Genomic DNA, 18,702 nt, shown 5'->3' with positions numbered 1-18,702 from the left:
GGCCTTTAAATACTGTCAGTAGGTGAGGGCTTGTCGAAAATTATGTCAAAATTTTGTTGCCTGGAGAAGTTCATTAGCATGCTATGTCAATTTCATAATATGCTTACCTGGGTTCTTGATATTAGATGGAATAAAACAAGGCTGTGTGCTTTATCCCATGCTTTTTAGCAATAATGTTTTTCTGCATATATTAGGATGATAACTGTGAAATGACTCTTTGAAGCAATTCATCAATAATCTTCAAACTGCTACATCCATTGGCCTTTCCTCAATCTTTTTATCCTTCTTGATCTTAAGTGAGGGAGGGCTGATTTCTTTCTTAAGGACCGTGCTTTAACCCCAAATCACTCTGGTTCTCATTGATTGGTTAACATTAGGTTCGACTGGGAATCCCCACTTGGTCACTGTTTAGGCCTTGATGACTCAGAGTGACTTATGTAAATAGTAAATGTTTTCTATTTTGGCCAGAGACTTCAGAGTCTTCCCATTTTTATTTTGACTAAGGTAAAAGAGGCCATTCTTTGTCTCATTTCTCGCCTAGCCTTAATCATTGAATGGGAGTTGACTCAGTCACAAACCAAGATCTGGGAAAGATCTTAGCTTTAAAAATGTCAAGGTCTCCACTGCATCCAAGGCCATTTCAGGCATTTTCATCTTTATCTTGTCACTGGACCCAGATCTCTCTGAAGGGGAAAGTGACTTTGCACAGTCCTCTTCCACTTAAATCAAATTCACTTGCAAACATGGCAGTACCTTTCTGATGTCATGGTCCTCTTCGAGGAAAAAAGATTAACAATAATAACAATCCTTCTTGACTTTTTTTGAAGTTCACAATGTTAACCATCCCTTTTTTCTGTATATTTTTTTTCTCCCTGGATTTTTATAATATTGTTCAGTCTTCATAGACAGATTTCCTCTGCAGCATCATCAGATGCATCCTTTCCTTTATGCCTAGCTGTACTCTAGGACTCAGTTCTGCGTGTCCTCTTTTCTTCTTTCTTTGCTTTGTCAGAGATCTTATCAGTTTCCAGGGATACAATTTCATCTCCATGTAGATGAGTTCCTAAATCAATTCTCAAATTTCTTCTATATTCCAATCCTATCTTGAACTTCCTGCTTGACATCTCTTGGGTCACAAAGCTGGATTGTGTCAATGGAAGGACCTGAATGAGGGTTTCCTGGGTACCAAAGCCAATTCTCAGTCCAGGATACCCATAATGCTTCTTGGACATTTACATAGGACTTTAAAGTGTTCAGTAGACTTTATATACACATTATTTCATTTAAACCTCACAGTAACATTATGAGTTAGGTATTATAGCTGCTATTGGCCCCAAATTCAGATAAGAAAACAAAGGTTTCAAGAGGATGAATGGCCTATGGCTGCATATCTAAAAAGTACTTGAAGCAGCACTGAGACAGCATCAGGTCTTTCTAATTGCATGTTCAGTTTATTATTCTTCAAGCTATGCTATCTCTCAGAAAAAATATAGAAAAGACTGAGGGGAAGGTCTCTGGAATATAGAATAAACTGGAAGAGTCTATGAAAGAACTCAGACAAAAATTACACAGGAGGAATTGGCATATATGGATTTTTCTCTACCACTGGAAAGAATTATTCACAGTGGATCCATGAAAGTGCAAATTCTAAAGTAAACTATCATCTGCTTTTACTGAATGATAATTAATTTGTAAGTATTCTCCTACTGTTAGAAATGTTAGTAAAGAGGACTCCTAAGAATTGTGTATGATAATCTGATTACAAAGTTTAAAGTATAAAATATTGGTACAATACAATATCATGGAATTAACTGAAAAAATGAATTATGCTTCTTTTCCAAGGCAGCTTTAGTAGGAAGACAATGAAACTGATGTATGGAAATGTTCAAATTTAGAAAGGAATTTATGAAAACTTTGAAAAAAATCTGAGACATTTATAGGAAAAAATATACAGCACTTTCATGGATTATTGAAAGAAAATCATTGAAATTTTCTTATTCTACTATTAATGTGAAAGTATAACCACTTAGCATTCTTTGACATTGTTTAATCTTTAAACCAAAAACCCCCCAAATTATTAAAAATATATGCTAAATTCAAAATGCTAAAAGCAATGGCAAAAAAGTTCATATATTTAAAGTTTTTATTTTAATGCATAAACATAGAACTTTACTGTTACTGAGGAGTATCTTACGAACTCGAATTTAAGTTATCACCTGGACTGTTGTCTCTTGCTGTCATCTGCATTACAAGGGCCATCTGCTTGCGTTCAGATAATGGGTAACCAAAAAGAATGCTAACGGGTGTTGATTTCTTATTTCCAGTATCCTTTTTGGTTTTCTTCTTCTCTGGGCCTTCTTTTTCTGGAAATATTAAAACATATGTATGATTATATTTACACATAAAAAGAAGAGCATAGAATTTTAAAAACTATTTAAGTTATTAAAGTTTAAAACTGCACTAAAAACTTTTGGAAAATCCGGTATATCTGCATAAGAAATACAACCTTCTGTTTGAACTTCTGGAAGTAACTTTTATATATATGAGTTAATATATATACTTTAATATAGAATAAAAATTACTTTAATATAGAATTCAGAGAATAAAAGCATCTTTTGAATTGAATACTTCTTAAAAGTTTTTTAATTTTGCTTAGAGTTCATAGACAGATTATATCAGTTAAATTATTAATTCTGAGAATATTTTGCATTTTAATGATTTATTCTATCAAATTTTAACAGCCTCAAATAATAGGTCCTTTCGTTATTTCTCAGTTTTAGAATTTAATATTCCTTGCTTTTGATAATCTATAATTTCCTTTTAATTGGTGTCTTATCAAAACACACATACATGCATTACATTTTTTAATTTAATAACTCTATAATTTCAGTTATTTTCATAAAATATAGGTTTTTCCCTGTTTTCAGAAACCAAGAATTCAAGACTTTGTAAACTGGTTCTCACCATGAGGGTAACCACAGAAAGTACCAGGATGCTCTAAGAATACAAATATCTAATGATGATCTATAATAGATTATGGAATGTATGAACTGTCCTAAAGGTTCCAGAACCTTTTTCAAGATTCATTGTACCTGAGTTCAAATCTGGCCTCAGACACTTAATAATTGTCTAGCTGTGTGACCTTGGGCAAGTTACTTAACCCCATTGCCTTAAAATTAAAAAAAAATAATTAAAAAAGATTCAGTGTAGTTAAGTAGCACTCCTCAGCTAATATTAGTGGAAACCCCAGAATCTTCAAAGTCAGAGACATGTCCAAGAAAGCTGTTTCTGAATAGCAACAAACACATGGGACTGCTTAAAAAAAAATTGGGGGGGGCAGGGTGGAATTCTTTTGGAAGTTCTAGGTTCAACAAAGATTTTAGAGTCATGGAAACATCTAGCTTTTTGAAACAAAAGCCACTTGGGTACTGGACTGAGTTGTCCACCTAGTAAAGGGGAAAAATTCCAAATGCAATACAGGGAAAAGGATTGGAAATGTTTAGAAGTATATATAGGACAATATTACTTGTCTTCTGAGAAAGGGTGGGCAGCAGTTTCTTACCTTCTAAGGATACCCACCTACTGATTATGCCTTAAAATTCTAACTCCTCCTTGTACTGATTAGGTTGACTTTATCTTTTCTATACCTTATAATTTTTTCCTCCCATAGTAGACCAAAGGGCAAAATAATTCACATATGAAATATGATTTCTTCTATACTTAAGTAGTAAAAGGGAAGGTTTTAGTACCTTCTAAAACTGGAAGGATTATGGATCCAAGAAACAGATCTAGAAATCTTCTATGTACCCTGAAGCTGGTTCAGACTTTCCAGTGAAAAGATCTCAGTAGGCCAAAGTAGATCCCAACTTTGCCAGGAAAAAGATACTGTGTGTGGGATTGGGGGAAGGAAGAAACATTGTCTATTAGAAAGAGTATTAGATTTGGTGCCAAGTTCCTGGGTGCAAATTCTGGTTCTAACATTTACTAGTTGTGTAATGCTGCATATAAGATAATCTCTTTATTTCTCAGGGCCTGGGATTTCTCATCTGCATTAATGTGTCCTCCAGATCAAACACAATGAGTTTCTGGAATGGTTATTCCCTATCTTAGAAGACTAAGACTAGAAGTGAGGACCCTGTTGGGGATGAGAGTAGAAGGGTGAAAGGAAAGGTAAGTCATTATAATCCCTTAGTCTAGGGAGCCTACCATCTGTCCTAAGAGTATTTTTCTTCTTATGGGATACCTGTGGTTGAAGGAGCTGATATAAGCCTAGAAGATTTTGAGACCCTAAAGGAATTTTGGTTTCTTTAAGAATTGGGCAATATAACAAAAATCAGGGTAGGACTGTTCCACTACCAAAGAAAAATCTGTTAGAACATTTTGTTCACCCTGTAGACTGTTGCGCAGTCTTAGTCTTCCATTTCCTTCACATTTTCATCATGAACCATATTTGTGACCCGCCCTATAATCTGCTTTGACTATACTTTGATATTTTTTCCTGTAACTCTCCCTATATCCTGACTCATATCAGACAAGTCTGGTATTTTACTAATATCTATTGAGATCTAAATTGAACCTGGAACCTACTTTTGGTTACTCTAAAACCATTTGCATTTGTACTCACTTCTTTCTCTACAGCCACAGGTGCTAACTAGATATATCTATGAAACTACTTCATTCTCATTAGTCTCATTTCCAAAAGTGTTAAAAATTTTAATGAGAATATAGAACATATTCAAGCATGAATTCAAATTTGCATGATAGGAATTATCTTTAGGGACCTGCTTGGTTTCAGTATTCTATATTTGATATATCATGGATACATATAAAATATGAGACTACGTAGCAAGAGAAAAAACGTTCCTAGAATTCACTTGAATTCTCTGTTTGTTTTCTACTTTGTTTTCATTCAAGGGGTTCTTAATTTGATGCTACTGATCAGTGAGCTACTTACCCCTCAAGACTAAGTTAAAGTCTTAAAGGATCATATTAATTCTTCCAATGCACTCTTCAGTAGACCAGAGTGCTATGAAATGGAATTCAAATAACCTAGAAAAACTGGTGGGTTTCCCAGATCCCAATACAATTAGTCAAGGGACAGTGGCCCAAACTCATTGGTCATTTAAATGTATCTTGATGTAATTTTCTTCTAAAAAACATTACTTATTCAATAAGGTTCAACTACTATTAAAGTCTGTACAAACTAAATATATTGTCAATGTTTCTCATTTCTTTATTTTATTTCTAAAATTCTAGTACCATTTAAAAAATCTTAGAACAAATGATAAATTCTTAGTTGAAATCTATTTGTTGTCTCTCGTTATATTGTGAACTTCTTAAAGTCAGGAATTATCTTTTGTCTCTTTTGGTTTCCATTGCATAGCATAGTACTTGGCTATAGTAGGTGCTTAAAAAACGATTACTGATTATTTATCCTAATTTTGAGATCTAACAAAATAACTTTAAAACAGATTAAATCCTTTTGCAATCGTGTATGCATCAGATACTTTGAGTCTAAAATGATTTTTATTTTCAATAATTGTTAATACTTTTGCTATTTTTCTACTATTAGTAGACATAAATGTGCCATTACAATAAGTTTCAATGCTCATGAAGTTAAATCTAAGGAAATGTAATTTATCATTAGATAATTATGTAAGGTATCAGCATGTTATCTGCCATGTTATGTTTTGTTTAAGTACAAGTTAATAAGCAAAGATTTTTAAAAGGCAAAATTTCCTTTAAAGGCCCTTTATCATATTTTTATGATATCAATACTTTCCTTTAATTTTATCATTTTCCAAATGACTTATTTGTTTAATGAAATTTCTTCTGTATAACTTTTTTAAAATAAAACTATATATTTTGGAAAAATTTAATCATGAATTCAATTTGCATGATAGGAATGATCTTTAGGGACCTGCTTGGTTTCAATATTCTCCATCTGCTATATCATCGATACATATAAAACATGAGACTACATAGCAAGAGAAAAAAATGTTCCTGGAATTCACTTGAATTCTATGTTTTTCTTTCATTTGGTTACTGGACTTACTTTATCTAATTTAATATTTTTGGGGTATAATATGATAGTAATTAGCATATAACAAGCATTAATAAGTTTGGTGACTAGGGTAAAAAATGCCATATAAAAAGTGTCTAGAACATGTTGCGAAATATCTAATAATAATGAAGATAAAAAAACTAACATATATAGTCCTTGCTATGTGCTAAGCACTATGTGAAGTTCTTTTGTTTTTTTGGGAGGGGTTGCAAAGCAATGGGGTCAAGTGACTTGCTGAAGTTCACACAGCTAGCTAATTAAGTATCTGAGGATAAATTTGAACTCAGGTTGTTCTGACTCCAGGGCCGGTGCTCTATCCATTGCAGCACTTAACCTGCCTCTGTGTTAAGTTCTTAAAAATTATTATCTTATTTGATCCTCACATTGACCCAATTTGCAGAGGAGGGAATGGAGGATAATAGAGTTTAGTGACTTGTCCACGACTACAGAGTTATTAAATGTCTGAGGCTGGATTTGACCTCAGAACTTCCTGACTCCGGGCCTAATACTTTATTTTTTACTTAGCTGCTTCAAAATTATCAGAACAATCTGTAGAGGCAATATTATGTCATTGCTACTAGATTCAATAAAATCACAGAATATTATATATTAAAATGTGCTTTTTAAACTTTACAGTATTCCAAAGGATTTGAACTTTCAATATGTCTTTTTGAATCTAATAATGTTTCCCTTCATGATTTTCAAGCCAAAATCTAGCATACTCCCCTACACAGAAAAAAAAAACAACCCAAACCTATTTGATTCAGAAGTTCCAAGTACTGAAACACGTAGGTATTGGTCACTTGAACAGGTTAGGCATGTATAAAAATGTAATACCTACCCTCAATGCTGCAGTCAATATATTTTCAGAGTATCAACCTGAAATGGGACTGTTTATCATGAAAATGCCAAATAATTCAAAGTATTTTTCCCCTGACCCTTCCAAAAGTCTTTAAGACTTTAAAAAATCCAAAATATTCACTTGACTCTTCAGACAACTATAAGGAAATGAACTTTACAGACTCAGATGCATGTTTCAGAAGTGAAGAAAAATTTTGGATTGGATTGTTGAGCCTCTCCCATTCTCAATCCTTCTGACCAATTCTCATCTCCCCTTTTCTCCCTCCACTGAAACCAACACACTTCTATCATAGTCAAGTAAGACATTTTAAAAGATAGAAGTTTTCTCTCATTCTCAAGCCTTCTTACCAATTCTCTTCTCTCCTCTTCTCCCTCCACTGAAAACAGTAAACTTCTATCATAGTCAAGTAAGACATTTTAAAGGATAGAAGTTTTCTACTTTGGAACACATTCACAGCCAAGATGATCAGAGGTAGGCAGGCTTGGTAGCTTTCTGGAGTAGAAGAGACATTATTTTGGGGCACTGAAATCTCAGCCCTTGTTAGTAAGCAGTGTGTTGATCCTGATACAATCGCTTATGTGAACTTTGTACTATGAAGAGGTACTCTATGTCTGTCTCCAGTCCACTTACCATGTGCCTTTTCAACTGGCTGCTGAGTCTTCAATGTGTACACGAAATCATGGGAGGGAAGGGAAAGAGGAAGGGGAAATAAATCTTTTTCTTCTTGGTTGTGTTAGTAAAGAGTAGATGCTACTATAGACTTCAGGGTAGGAAAGGGGCCCTAGACTTCTCTCCCTGGGGCCAAGGCCATACTCCATACACATAGTTTCTGGTTGACCAAACTGGCACATCTCTATTTCTATCTCTAATACTCCTTCTAACATAAGGCACAGAATAAGAATAAGCACAAGGACAGAAACAATAGCAAGACTGGGTGCTCATGGTCTTGGCCCCAGGTTGAGAGAAGATCAAGATCCTCCCATTACTCATAGCAGCTTATTTGCCTCACTCCATAGCCAGGCAGGAAGAAGACCTGATTACTGTGGGAGTCTTACCCAGTTCTGATTCAACAAGCAATCAAAAAGTCATAGTCAGTAGACCAGAAATAGTTTCAAAACATCTGTGCATGCTCCAAAATCCATGTGGAGAATTTCATCAAGTCAATCGTTCCATACATACTCATAAGGGTTGGGTTCTTATTGGCCAGTCCCTGTTACTCTCTTCATAAATGTGCATATATATATATATATATACATATATATATGTATATGTATGTATATACATATATATATATATATTGTTTTCTATTGAAATATTTATTTTACACTCTGAGAAGGATCTTGAACTTCAAAGAGAGCAGTGTGCACCTTTATATTTCTTGTCATCTTCTATCTCGCTGCTCCCTTTTTGTGATTTAGTGATACCAGCCTCCTTGCTATTCCTTGACCAACAAATTCATCTCCTGATTCTGGTCACTTTCACTGGCTGTCCCTCATGCCCAGAATGTTTTCCTTCCTCAATTCCACCTTTTTTTTCAAATCTTGGATAAAATGCAACCTTCTGTAGGAAGCTCTGTAATTCCAGTGCCTTTCCAGTTGATTATTTCCAATTTATCCTTTGATTGAATAAGCTTGTTTTCACATTGTTGTTTACATGCTGTCGCCCTCAATTAGACTGTGGGCTCCTTACGGCAGAGCCTGTCTTGTACGCTTCTTTCTCTATCACTTATCACAGTGCCTGGCACATAGTTAAGTTAATAAATAGTTATTGATATTTTTCAAACATGCTTATATATGTGGGTGGATCTTTAATTTTCAAACTTCTGAGGGCACACAAAGGTCTTTTCCCTGCCCTAGAATCAATTTACAAATGGATAATCTCAAGGAGAAAATTATATTGGCTCCTATTCTGGGATAGCTATCAGCAGGCAAGGAATCCCAGAATAGGAGCCAATATAATTTTCTCCTTGAGATTATCCATTTGTAAATTGATGTGTGCTAAGCACTATGTGAAGTTCTTTTGTTTTTTTGGGAGGGGTTGCAAAGCAATGGGGTCAAGTGACTTGCTGAAGTTCACACAGCTAGCTAATTAAGTATCTGAACTCAGGTCGTTCTGACTCCAGGGCCGGTGCTCTATCCATTGCAGCACTTAACCTGCCTCTGTGTTAAGTTCTTAAAAATTATTATCTTATTTGATCCTCACATTGACCCAATTTGCAGATGAGGGAATGGAGGATAATAGAGTTTAGTGACTTATTTGAGTTATATTTCAAATTGAGTTATATTTCAAAGAATAAATGTCAATTAATCAATTATCAGCTGCTACATATGAATATCTGAAGGCTTATTTATCAATTTTCAATGCACCACCATTCCAGTAATAGAAAACCAGTAAGATTTTGCTGTTATTACTGGGCAATGAAACATCTATGGATCTAAAATTTCTGATAGAACAATTTGTACACAAATCCTTCTTAATGACTTACAACAGAGATATTTGGTCTATAATTCTCACTATATGTAGCTGTCATGTGGAACAGATAGCTAAGAGTTCCAATTTTTTAATTTTAATTTTTAATTTCTAATAAAACAGAAACTGTTTTAATGTTATACTAGAAACTATGGGACATAGGCATATATGACTTCAGTGACAAATCCTAAATTGACATTATTCAGGATAATGCTATATTGATTCAACTGGTTTTCAGGGGTTGTTCTTGACTATTTACTCCTCTGTAATTAGGAGAATTCTGACTTATTTTCATTTTTTTAATTAGTCACTTTTTAAAATATAGCATTTGAATGCTTAGGGATTAAGCATACTAGAACATTATAAAAAAAAGAACCTTCTATCTCAGACAGGAAATGCTTAAAAATACTCAAAAAATCAGTTTTTAACAATATTTAACAATATTTAATTTAATATTTAACAATACACTTAAAGTTTATTTTTAAAAGTATTATAGTGCCCTTGAACTTTTGGATTCTTTTGTGATAAGCTATGGCAAAATATTCTCTATACTTACATGAAATATGGCTACAACAGTACAATAAAGTTTCCAATGATCTCTATAAAAGGACATTTCTCCATTCTGTTTCTATTTTCCTTTAAAGTTGTTGCAAACATCTAAGATGCTAGGTAATATACTGGAGGAGTCTAATTATAAATAAGAAAGAGTTCTAATTATCTTTTCAAAAGTGAGATAGATGAGGAAAAGTTACAGCCTACCTGGCAGAGTTAATGACTAAAGAAAGGAGTAACAAAAAGATCAAATTTATTGGGACTTTACCTTCCATTTGTAGCTATCCTACAGAAAACACACATTATCATACATAATAAATTTACCACATTGTTTTTGTGTATACACACACACATATACATAATAAGAAGGAAAAAGAGTTATTTGTCATGTGTATGGCATCTGGAACATGTTTCCATACTACCTGTGAAAGTATGCAAATTTTTGGTTAATGCAAGTTTTCTTTATCAAAGTTTGCTTTAGAAAGTTATCTGTTAGAAATGACTGGTTTTGGATTAGTCTGTTGTAATAATTATTAATAGCAAATATGTCAAAAACCAGTGGCTGAAGGAGGAACACCTGATAATCTAATTACCTGAATATGTCCTGTAAGAAGATATTATTCTCTCCCCCCAATTTTCACTTGTATGTCCTGGATCTGAATCTACAGAATGAGAAGAGACAGAAGAAAAGAAAAAAGCATACGGCGGGAAATGAAGTATATGACAAACTGACATTTTTCTTAAAAAAGAAGTCCAGCTAGTCAAAGAGTTTTTTATTTTTTATTTTTCTAGGTGTTAAAAAAGTGTTTTGGATTTTGAACTGTATTTAAGGCTTCCCTGAATGATTCTGATCTAAGCCAGATCAAGAACCATTAGTTAAGATCTAGAATTTGCCCAGAAACAATCAACCAACAGGTGCAAAATGAAGATCCAATAAGGATGACTTTTACTCATAGATAATGATATGAATTTGTAATCATCATCAGTTTAAATGTTTTAATATGCTCTAAGGCTGTTATTTGTCAGAAAACATATAGTCATTGAATCAAGTTTTATTCCTTACTCTAACTATGAATGAGAAAAGGGAATGTATATGATAAATATCAACTTGGGTTAAGCATAGAAATAGTGTCTAAGTTTAGAAAGAAAAACCACAGAAACTACAGTATTTGTTAATTAAAATTCTATTGTTCTAAAAATTAGAAATGCACATTAGGTAAATACAAAAAAAGTTGTAACATACATTATGAAAGTTCATTTTAAATGCTTTTCAACATCCAGCCTTCAACAATATATTTCAAGACAACTAACTGTTTATGGAATTTTTATTTCTACAATTAAATCACTTTTGCTTTTTGAAAATATCAATTTAAGGAAGGCTTTATGTAACATTTTATTGTCAGATTTAATGCCATAAAAGCAAAATTAATACAAAAGTCTAACAAATACAGAATATTTCATTTAATTCTAAGACAAATGAATATAAAAATGAATAAGTGAACAAGAACCAATAAATTAAAATAATAAACTTAGTGAACTATTAGATTAATTAAAATGCATCATATAAAACTGTCCCTTTAATAGAAAGTGGATGGTATTAAATGTACTGCAGAGTCTATGAAATAATCTTTTATTTTCTAAGAAACTATTCATTATCTAAAGTCTAGAATCTAAAGATCAATATCAAATATCTCTAGCTCCACATACAGGCAAACAGTTCTATATGCTTCAATAGACTCCTAAGAGGTAGAATATATACTATCACTGATGCTTATAGCACTGATTCTGAATCATATAGGAACAAGATAATATGTGCAAAATACTTTGTTTAAGAGAAAAGAGAAAAAACTCCATGCAAAATGACTGGATTATTGTTGGCAAGTATATAAGAATAAACTTTAGTTCTTTGGAAAAAATTATTCAACTAGAATATATTTCTCTTTGAAAATGTCAGATAAATAAATGAGGTTTTACTGAAATGAACAAAACGTATCCCGACAAAGGCAGTTGGTATAAAAGAAAAACAATAAAAAAAATGCAAGACATATATAAACCACTGTGCAAAGATGAGTTTACTCCATGTCTTGCCCCAAATCAGATATCCACATCATGATGTCTTCCCCTCTCCTTATCCTCTTCTAGTTTCATTTTATGTGCAAATTTTCCCTCCTTAAAATGAAAGATCTCTCAGGATAAGAACTATCTTGCTTGCTTGTATCTATTCCCCAGAACATAGCACATAGTAATCAATTAATAAATGTTTAATCTAACTAAATTCTTCTTTATTTATTGTTTTGCAAAAAAGAAATCCCAATTTAAAAAGGAATTAAGGCACTAAGCCCTTTCCATAAGGGTACTGATTAAGTTAACAACTGAAAATAAATACTTAGAAAATTAGGAAAACTTTGGGAAAAACGCATTAAAAAAATCACGTAGGGACAATGTAAAAAGCTAAAACAAGACATATATCAGTTGCAATCAACTGCCATAAAATAAATTAAAAAAATAGGAATAGAAGTAAAACATTTCAATAGCTTCTATTAGTGGTGTCTAGTTCCTAACAATTTAGTATTAGAACCTGAATATTTTCAAAGGTAAGTAGACTGGCAGGTAACTAATAACAATGAGGTGGTCTACCCTATTAACTGTAACTTTTTATTCATTTTTTTTTTTGCAAGGCAAATGGGGTTAAGTGGCTTGCCCAAGGCCACACAGCTAGGTAATTATTAAGTGTCTGAGACCGGATTTGAACCTAGGTATACTCCTGACTCCAAGGCCGGTGCTTTATCCACTATGCCACCTAGCCGCCCCTCGTATGCCACCTAGCTGCCCCTCTTTTTATTCATTTTTAATGATAAAATAGATATATTTTCTTTCTGAGTCACAACACACACAATGTGAAAAAAAAGAAAAAAATCAGATGCTGAAATGCTTTAACACTCAATTCCCTTAGACTAAAAGTTCATTTGGTTCCCCATTCAGCAACCGTTCATTCAAAAACTACACAGAGAAGAGAGAGTGTTTGTGTGTGTCCCTTTCCTTCTTCCTCCTGGTCTTTAAAACTCTTCTTTGTTCTTGCTCAGTTTTGAGGGGTGGTCTTTTATAAATGTGGTCAAAAATCTCTTCTCATTTTCAGACTTTAGTAAGGTATTTTTTAAAAAGTCCGTGTGAGGGGCAGCGGCAGCTAGGTGATGCAGTGGATAGAGCACCGGCCTTGGAGTCAGGAGCACCTGAGTTCAAATCCGGCCTCAGACACTTACTAATTACCTAGCTGTGTGACCTTTGGTAAGTCACTTAAATCCCATTGCCTAGCAAAAAAAAAATCCGTGTGAGAGGCAAAGAAGATGGTAGGAAATTTTTCCATTTTTGTAGTGATCAATGGCAGAGACATCCAACTTGGTTACCCAGGTTTTTCTTATGCTTATACTTCTTCCCCCAATTTATACAAAGGCTTTTTCTACTTAACAGTTTCCACACCATGGGGCATAGAATCCAATAAGGACATTTGTCATGGGGTCCATCAAAATGAAGTCAACCACAATCTTTGTTGTTTTTTGTCATAGACTGGATTGATGATCGATTTTTGTTTTCCTTTTCAGAAAGCCAACACAAAGTCCCTGCGTACTTTTTTTTTTAGGTTTTTTTGCAAGGCAAATGGGGTTAAGTGGCTTGCCCAAGGCCACATAGCTAGATGATTATTAAGTGTCTGAGGCCGGATTTGAACTCAGGTACTCCTGACTCCAGGGCCGGTGCTCTATCCATTGTGCCACCTAGCCGCCCACCCCATGTACTTTTAAATCAAATTTCTCTGGTTTCATGCATACTTCTTGCCATTCTCTGCCATGATAGGTGCATTGAAATCTTTGCTTCTGTTGCTAAATCTCAAGTCCTTCACTTAGGAGGAGTACTCACCCTCATTACTAACAGCAAATTTGTATTCAACAAAGCTTTTAGCAATTTCCAAGACCTTGTTTCTCCAAAATTGAGTTGCATCTCTATGGTTAAAACTTAAGCCCACAATTTAATAGTCAACTATGAAGAGATGTTTAACATCTTTTGGCATCACTGGAAGCTGTTCAGTGACTATCCATTGCCTAACATACTTCACCATATTATCCTTGATGAGAGCCTCCTTTAATGGATTCCTGAATTTTTTTAATTCATATTTAGAATGAAATTTTTTTCTGGCTTCATCACAGTCAACTTTATGGAAGGCACTTTTAGGAATTTTTGCAACTTTAATGCTAAAGTATGCTGGAATTTGTAGTCTTTATTCAGTAATATCCTATTACAGTTGGTAAGCTTGGTTAATCACGCCTTTGAATTTGTCAGTGATAATGACATCACTTCCATTCTTCAGGAATTCCTAAACTTGGTTCAAAGGAAGAGTTCTTTGGATGGAAATCCAGACTATTCAATTGTGCAGTCCAAAATCCTATATTTTTCTCATAGGCCACTGTAATCAAAAGCTTTGCCCTTGTCAGTTATCTTCAGCTGGTTATCCAGTGACATTAAATCCCCTCTTTTAGCACTGGTGTCTACTTTAGCCAAGGGTGGAAAGTGCTCAGTACTTTCTTTTGCGACTTTCTCATATTCCAAAACTAGTTTCTTCCAGTGTTCATACCAGAGAGTCACCAAAATGATGTTTGTATCGTTCATGACTTCCTCAGTTATCTTCAGTGAACACTGGGGTTACTTCAGGTGAAAGAGTCTAGTTGGGTTGGGAAACCTCTTTGACTTCTATTCTTGGACCATCATAATTCACTGCCTGCCCCTTTGTCAAAATTTTCATAGTGGAATAGCTTTTCACATCATACAACAGATACCACTGCTGCATTACTTTTGATAGCAGGGATAGAAGGGCCTTTTTTTGAAGGGGTTTTACCTATTTTTTAATATATTGGAGCAAACTATCCTACCGTGTTGGATAGAATTCCACAGTGTCCCTGTCAGTCATAGTGGTGTCAAGATTATCATCACTCCAGACCAGTGCCCCATTGTCTTCCTTCATTCTGGAATCATCTTCAACTTCATCATCTTCCTCCTCCTCCTCCTTTTCATCAGTGCCATGATCTTTAGTAAAAGAGAACTCACCCATTTAATAGGCACTGGACCAGTCCCATAAGGAGGGCCAGCAGGTGAGTTGAAAACCCTGAGAGGGGCACTGCCAACCAGCCCAGGTAGTATAACTATGTTTAGCAGCTCCTCTTCTCTCTCTCTTCCTGGCTAAGCAGGTTCCAGCTTTGGTTCATGCTTAGGCATGTCCCAGCCTCTCCCCTTCTCTCAAATGCAATGTAAAAAAACCCCCACCAAAAAACTGCTGTCAAGAACTAACAAAGTGTAGACATGAATTAATGACCATGAAAAAGTAATAAACTATTCTTTCAAAAGAAAGCAGTTTGAGCTCTAATTACTTAGAGCTAGTTAATAAGGGGGCAAAATTTGTTTTTAATAAAGTGGTAAAAGGAAGCTTAAGTGAAGTCACCTTAGAAATAAAAAAAGATTCTAAAAGTGGGTCAAGCACCTGAGAAACTCTCCTCATTAGAAGACAAATGGTTTCATGCAGACCACTGGCATATTCATAACTAACTGTATTCTCCTGTTGGCTTTAGGACATGAAACAGTCAGGAAAACTGTTGTAGAGGAGCCAAAGGAAATGGTAAGGTCATGTTTCTAATTAGCCCTAATGTAACAAACAGGTTCAATAGATTGGTTGAGACTATAATCAGTCAACCAATAAATATTTATTAAAAATACATTATGTACCAGGCACTATGCTAAGTCCTAGGGATACAAATACAGTGAAGGAAAGGAATCTGGCAAATAAGAAAAGTAAACAATATGGGTTTTTGATGGTATTCTGACCCCAAAATTAGAGCACTGCTGTCAGGACACCACACCCAAAGAACTTTCAACTCAGAAGGTTCTGATGAAATTAAAAGTGTTCTTTGTAAGCCCGGAGAAATTTCAGAGTTGAATTTAGGGGTAACTGGTAATAGTTAAGAGGAAGGGACCAAATAATACTAAAAGTCATTACATCTAGTTGTTTCTTTTCTAACTTGATCTTTTAAAATTTTTTTATTTATTTAAGGCAATGGGGTCACAGAGTTATTATTAAGTGTCTGAGGCCAGATTGGAACTCAGGTCCTCCTGACTCCAGGACAAGTACTCTATCCACTGAACCACCTAGCTATCCCTAACTTGACCTTAAGGACAATAGTCTCTCTTTACTAGGATTTTTTTTTTTAGGTTTTTTGCAAAGCAAATGGGGTTAAGTGGCTTGCCCAAGGCCACACAGCTAGGTAATTAATAAGTGTCTGAAGCCAGATTTGAACTCAGGTATTCCTGACTCCAGGGCTGGTGCTCTATCCACTGTGCCACCTAGATGCCCCTTAGGATGTTGTTTTAATAAAGATTTATTTTTTCTTGTTTTCTTTTTTTAAAGATAACAGAAAAGCCTGTGTTAATGACATCAGTGAAAAATTTGGCTACTTTTATAATAAGGCCCTAACAAAACAATATTTCTAAATGAAGGCAATTTAAAGTGGAAGAAATTTATAGATTTCTAAATTTTTTTCTAAAGTCTTGCACAATTAAATCTCCCAAAGTGTCAGTAAGATCACAGTCACAGTACAAATGTTCAATTTAGCAAGCAGAATGAGTTATCACAGGTAATCATGAATTAAAGCAAAAGGTATGAAATATCATATGAAAAGTTTTTAGATGTCACATTGACTATACCAAAGAGTTGTGATTCACATCTTCACTTCAAGTGAAGTTTCAAATGGAGTTCCAGAGGAAGACAGATTTGTAGAGATGCGAATGACTGGCTGGAAAGGTTGGATTAATGGTTTTATAATAGCTAAGAAATTTTCTAATAGAGCATCACATGAGACACTCTATTAGAAAATTTCTTAGATATTATAATCCATCTAATACTTTCAACAATGGCTTGAATGAAAGCAGAAATGACACATTTTTCTAAATTTGCAGAAGATAGCTAGGAGGACTAGCTTACAAAGTATATGATAGAATCAGGATTCAAAAGGATGTTAGCAAAGTAGAACAAAGGGCCTGTGTAAATAAAATGAAATTTTATAGGTATGAAGTTTGTTTAAAAAACAGGTTGTACCTGAATGCACTGAATTTCACTTTTTAAATTTGGCTTTTGCTTTTTCTTCCCGTGTTTTTTCATCTTTTGTTCTGATTTTTCTTTCACAACATATCTAATTTGGAAACACATGTAAACATGATTGTACATGTATGATCCATATCAGATTACTTACTATCTTAGGGTGGGGAGAGGAGAGGATAGAAGGGAGAAAATTTAGCAAAAATGAATGGAAAATAATTTTTACATATAACTGGAAAAATTAATGAATAAATAAATATACTGTACAATGGGAAAAACGGGAACAGCTGGAAAGCAGTCAGTATGAAAAAAAGATCTAGACATTTTAGGACTCAATGACATTTAAAAGTATGACTTAGTAGTCAAAAAAGCTTCCATTACCTTATGTTATATTAAAAAATGCTTTATCCATACTAAAGGAGAGAATAGTTCCATTATTTAATCACATCTAGATTATTATGTTCATTCTAATTTGGTTGGAAGTTGAGAAATGATTAGGAATATTTAACCTGAAGAAATAAAACCGTCTTCTCCACCTCGTCTCAACACAATAGCAATCTTTAAATGAATGAAGGGGTTATTATTTTTCTTTTTGGCAAGGAAATTGGGGCTAAGTGACTTACCCAAGGTCAAATAGCTAGGAAATTATAAAGTGTCTGAAGTCACATTTGAACTCAGGTCCTCCTGTCCCCAGTGCCATCTAGCTGTCCACTATTTGGTTCCAAAAGGCAGAAGTAAAATCAGTAGAAACAAGTTACAGAGAGACAGATTTTGGCTCAATATATGAAAAAGCTTATAAATAATTAAAATTATTTCAAAGAAGAATGAAAAGTGATCATGTATACTCTGAAAGTCTTAATTTCATTATTATCTTATGATTTTTATGATTATCTGTACTTTTAAAATTAAAAGTTAATCCAGGGTCAGTACCCACTGCACCACCTAGCTGCCCCTCTTGTACCATTTATATCCTATCACTTGCCAAGTTCTATTGATTCTACCTTTTAAAAAATCTCAAGTCTTTCCCACTCTAATCTATTTTTAATTCAGCTCTTCCTACAGTGCCAGTCTAAACATGTTATTCCTCTATAAGCAAATTATGGTAGCTCCTAATTTCCTCTAGATCAAATATAAAACCCTCTGTCTTTTCAAGCCCTTCATAATCTGCATCTTTTCTACCTGTCAAGTCTTCTAATGGATAAGGGCAGCTAAGTGACACAGTGGATAAAATACAAGGTCTACAGTCAGGCAGACACTACTAGCTGTGTGATCCAGGGCAAGTCATGTAACCTCTGTCAATCTCCTAGGCTGATGTGAAGATCAAATGAGATAATAATTGTAAAGTCTTAGCACTATACCTGGCATATATTAAGTGATAGATAAATATAAACTATTATCATTATAGTTGTTATTATTACAATATTATTCATATTACTCTCTCTCCAGAAATGCTTCAATCCTGTGAGTCTGGCCTCTTTACTGTTCCTTGCACAAGATGCTCCCCATCTCCCTATTCAGCACGTCTTCACAGGTTACCCTTTATGACTGGAATTTTTTCCCCTTGTCTAAACATACTGCCTTTCCTGACTTCAAGTTTCAGTTAAAATCCAACCTTCTACAAGT

General features: G+C 34.2%; 1 protein-coding gene across 11 annotated transcripts in view; it reads right to left on the bottom strand.

The window, feature by feature from the left end:
- The window catches only part of ANKRD12 (ankyrin repeat domain 12), a 202,872-nt gene that overhangs the window by 87,746 nt on the left and 96,424 nt on the right, over positions 1-18,702 (bottom strand). For 9 of the 11 annotated variants that reach the window (XR_012471634.1, XR_012471635.1, XM_074201603.1 and 6 more), the window contains 2 exons: positions 10,541-10,609; positions 2,217-2,363 (listed from right to left, as the gene is read on the bottom strand). Coding sequence is in view for 9 of the 11 variants with exons in the window: in XM_074201603.1 (XP_074057704.1) it covers positions 2,217-2,363; positions 10,541-10,609 (216 nt within the window). In the remaining 2 variants the exon portion in view is untranslated. The other 2 variants (XM_074201606.1, XM_074201601.1) reach the window with 2 other exon arrangements.

The sequence above is a fragment of the Macrotis lagotis genome, chromosome X (assembly GCF_037893015.1).
Source record: "Macrotis lagotis isolate mMagLag1 chromosome X, bilby.v1.9.chrom.fasta, whole genome shotgun sequence".
In the NCBI taxonomy this organism is placed as follows: Eukaryota; Metazoa; Chordata; class Mammalia; order Peramelemorphia; family Peramelidae; genus Macrotis; species Macrotis lagotis.
Note: the sequence above shows the minus strand (reverse complement) of the source record. Positions and strands in the feature narration are given on the sequence as shown.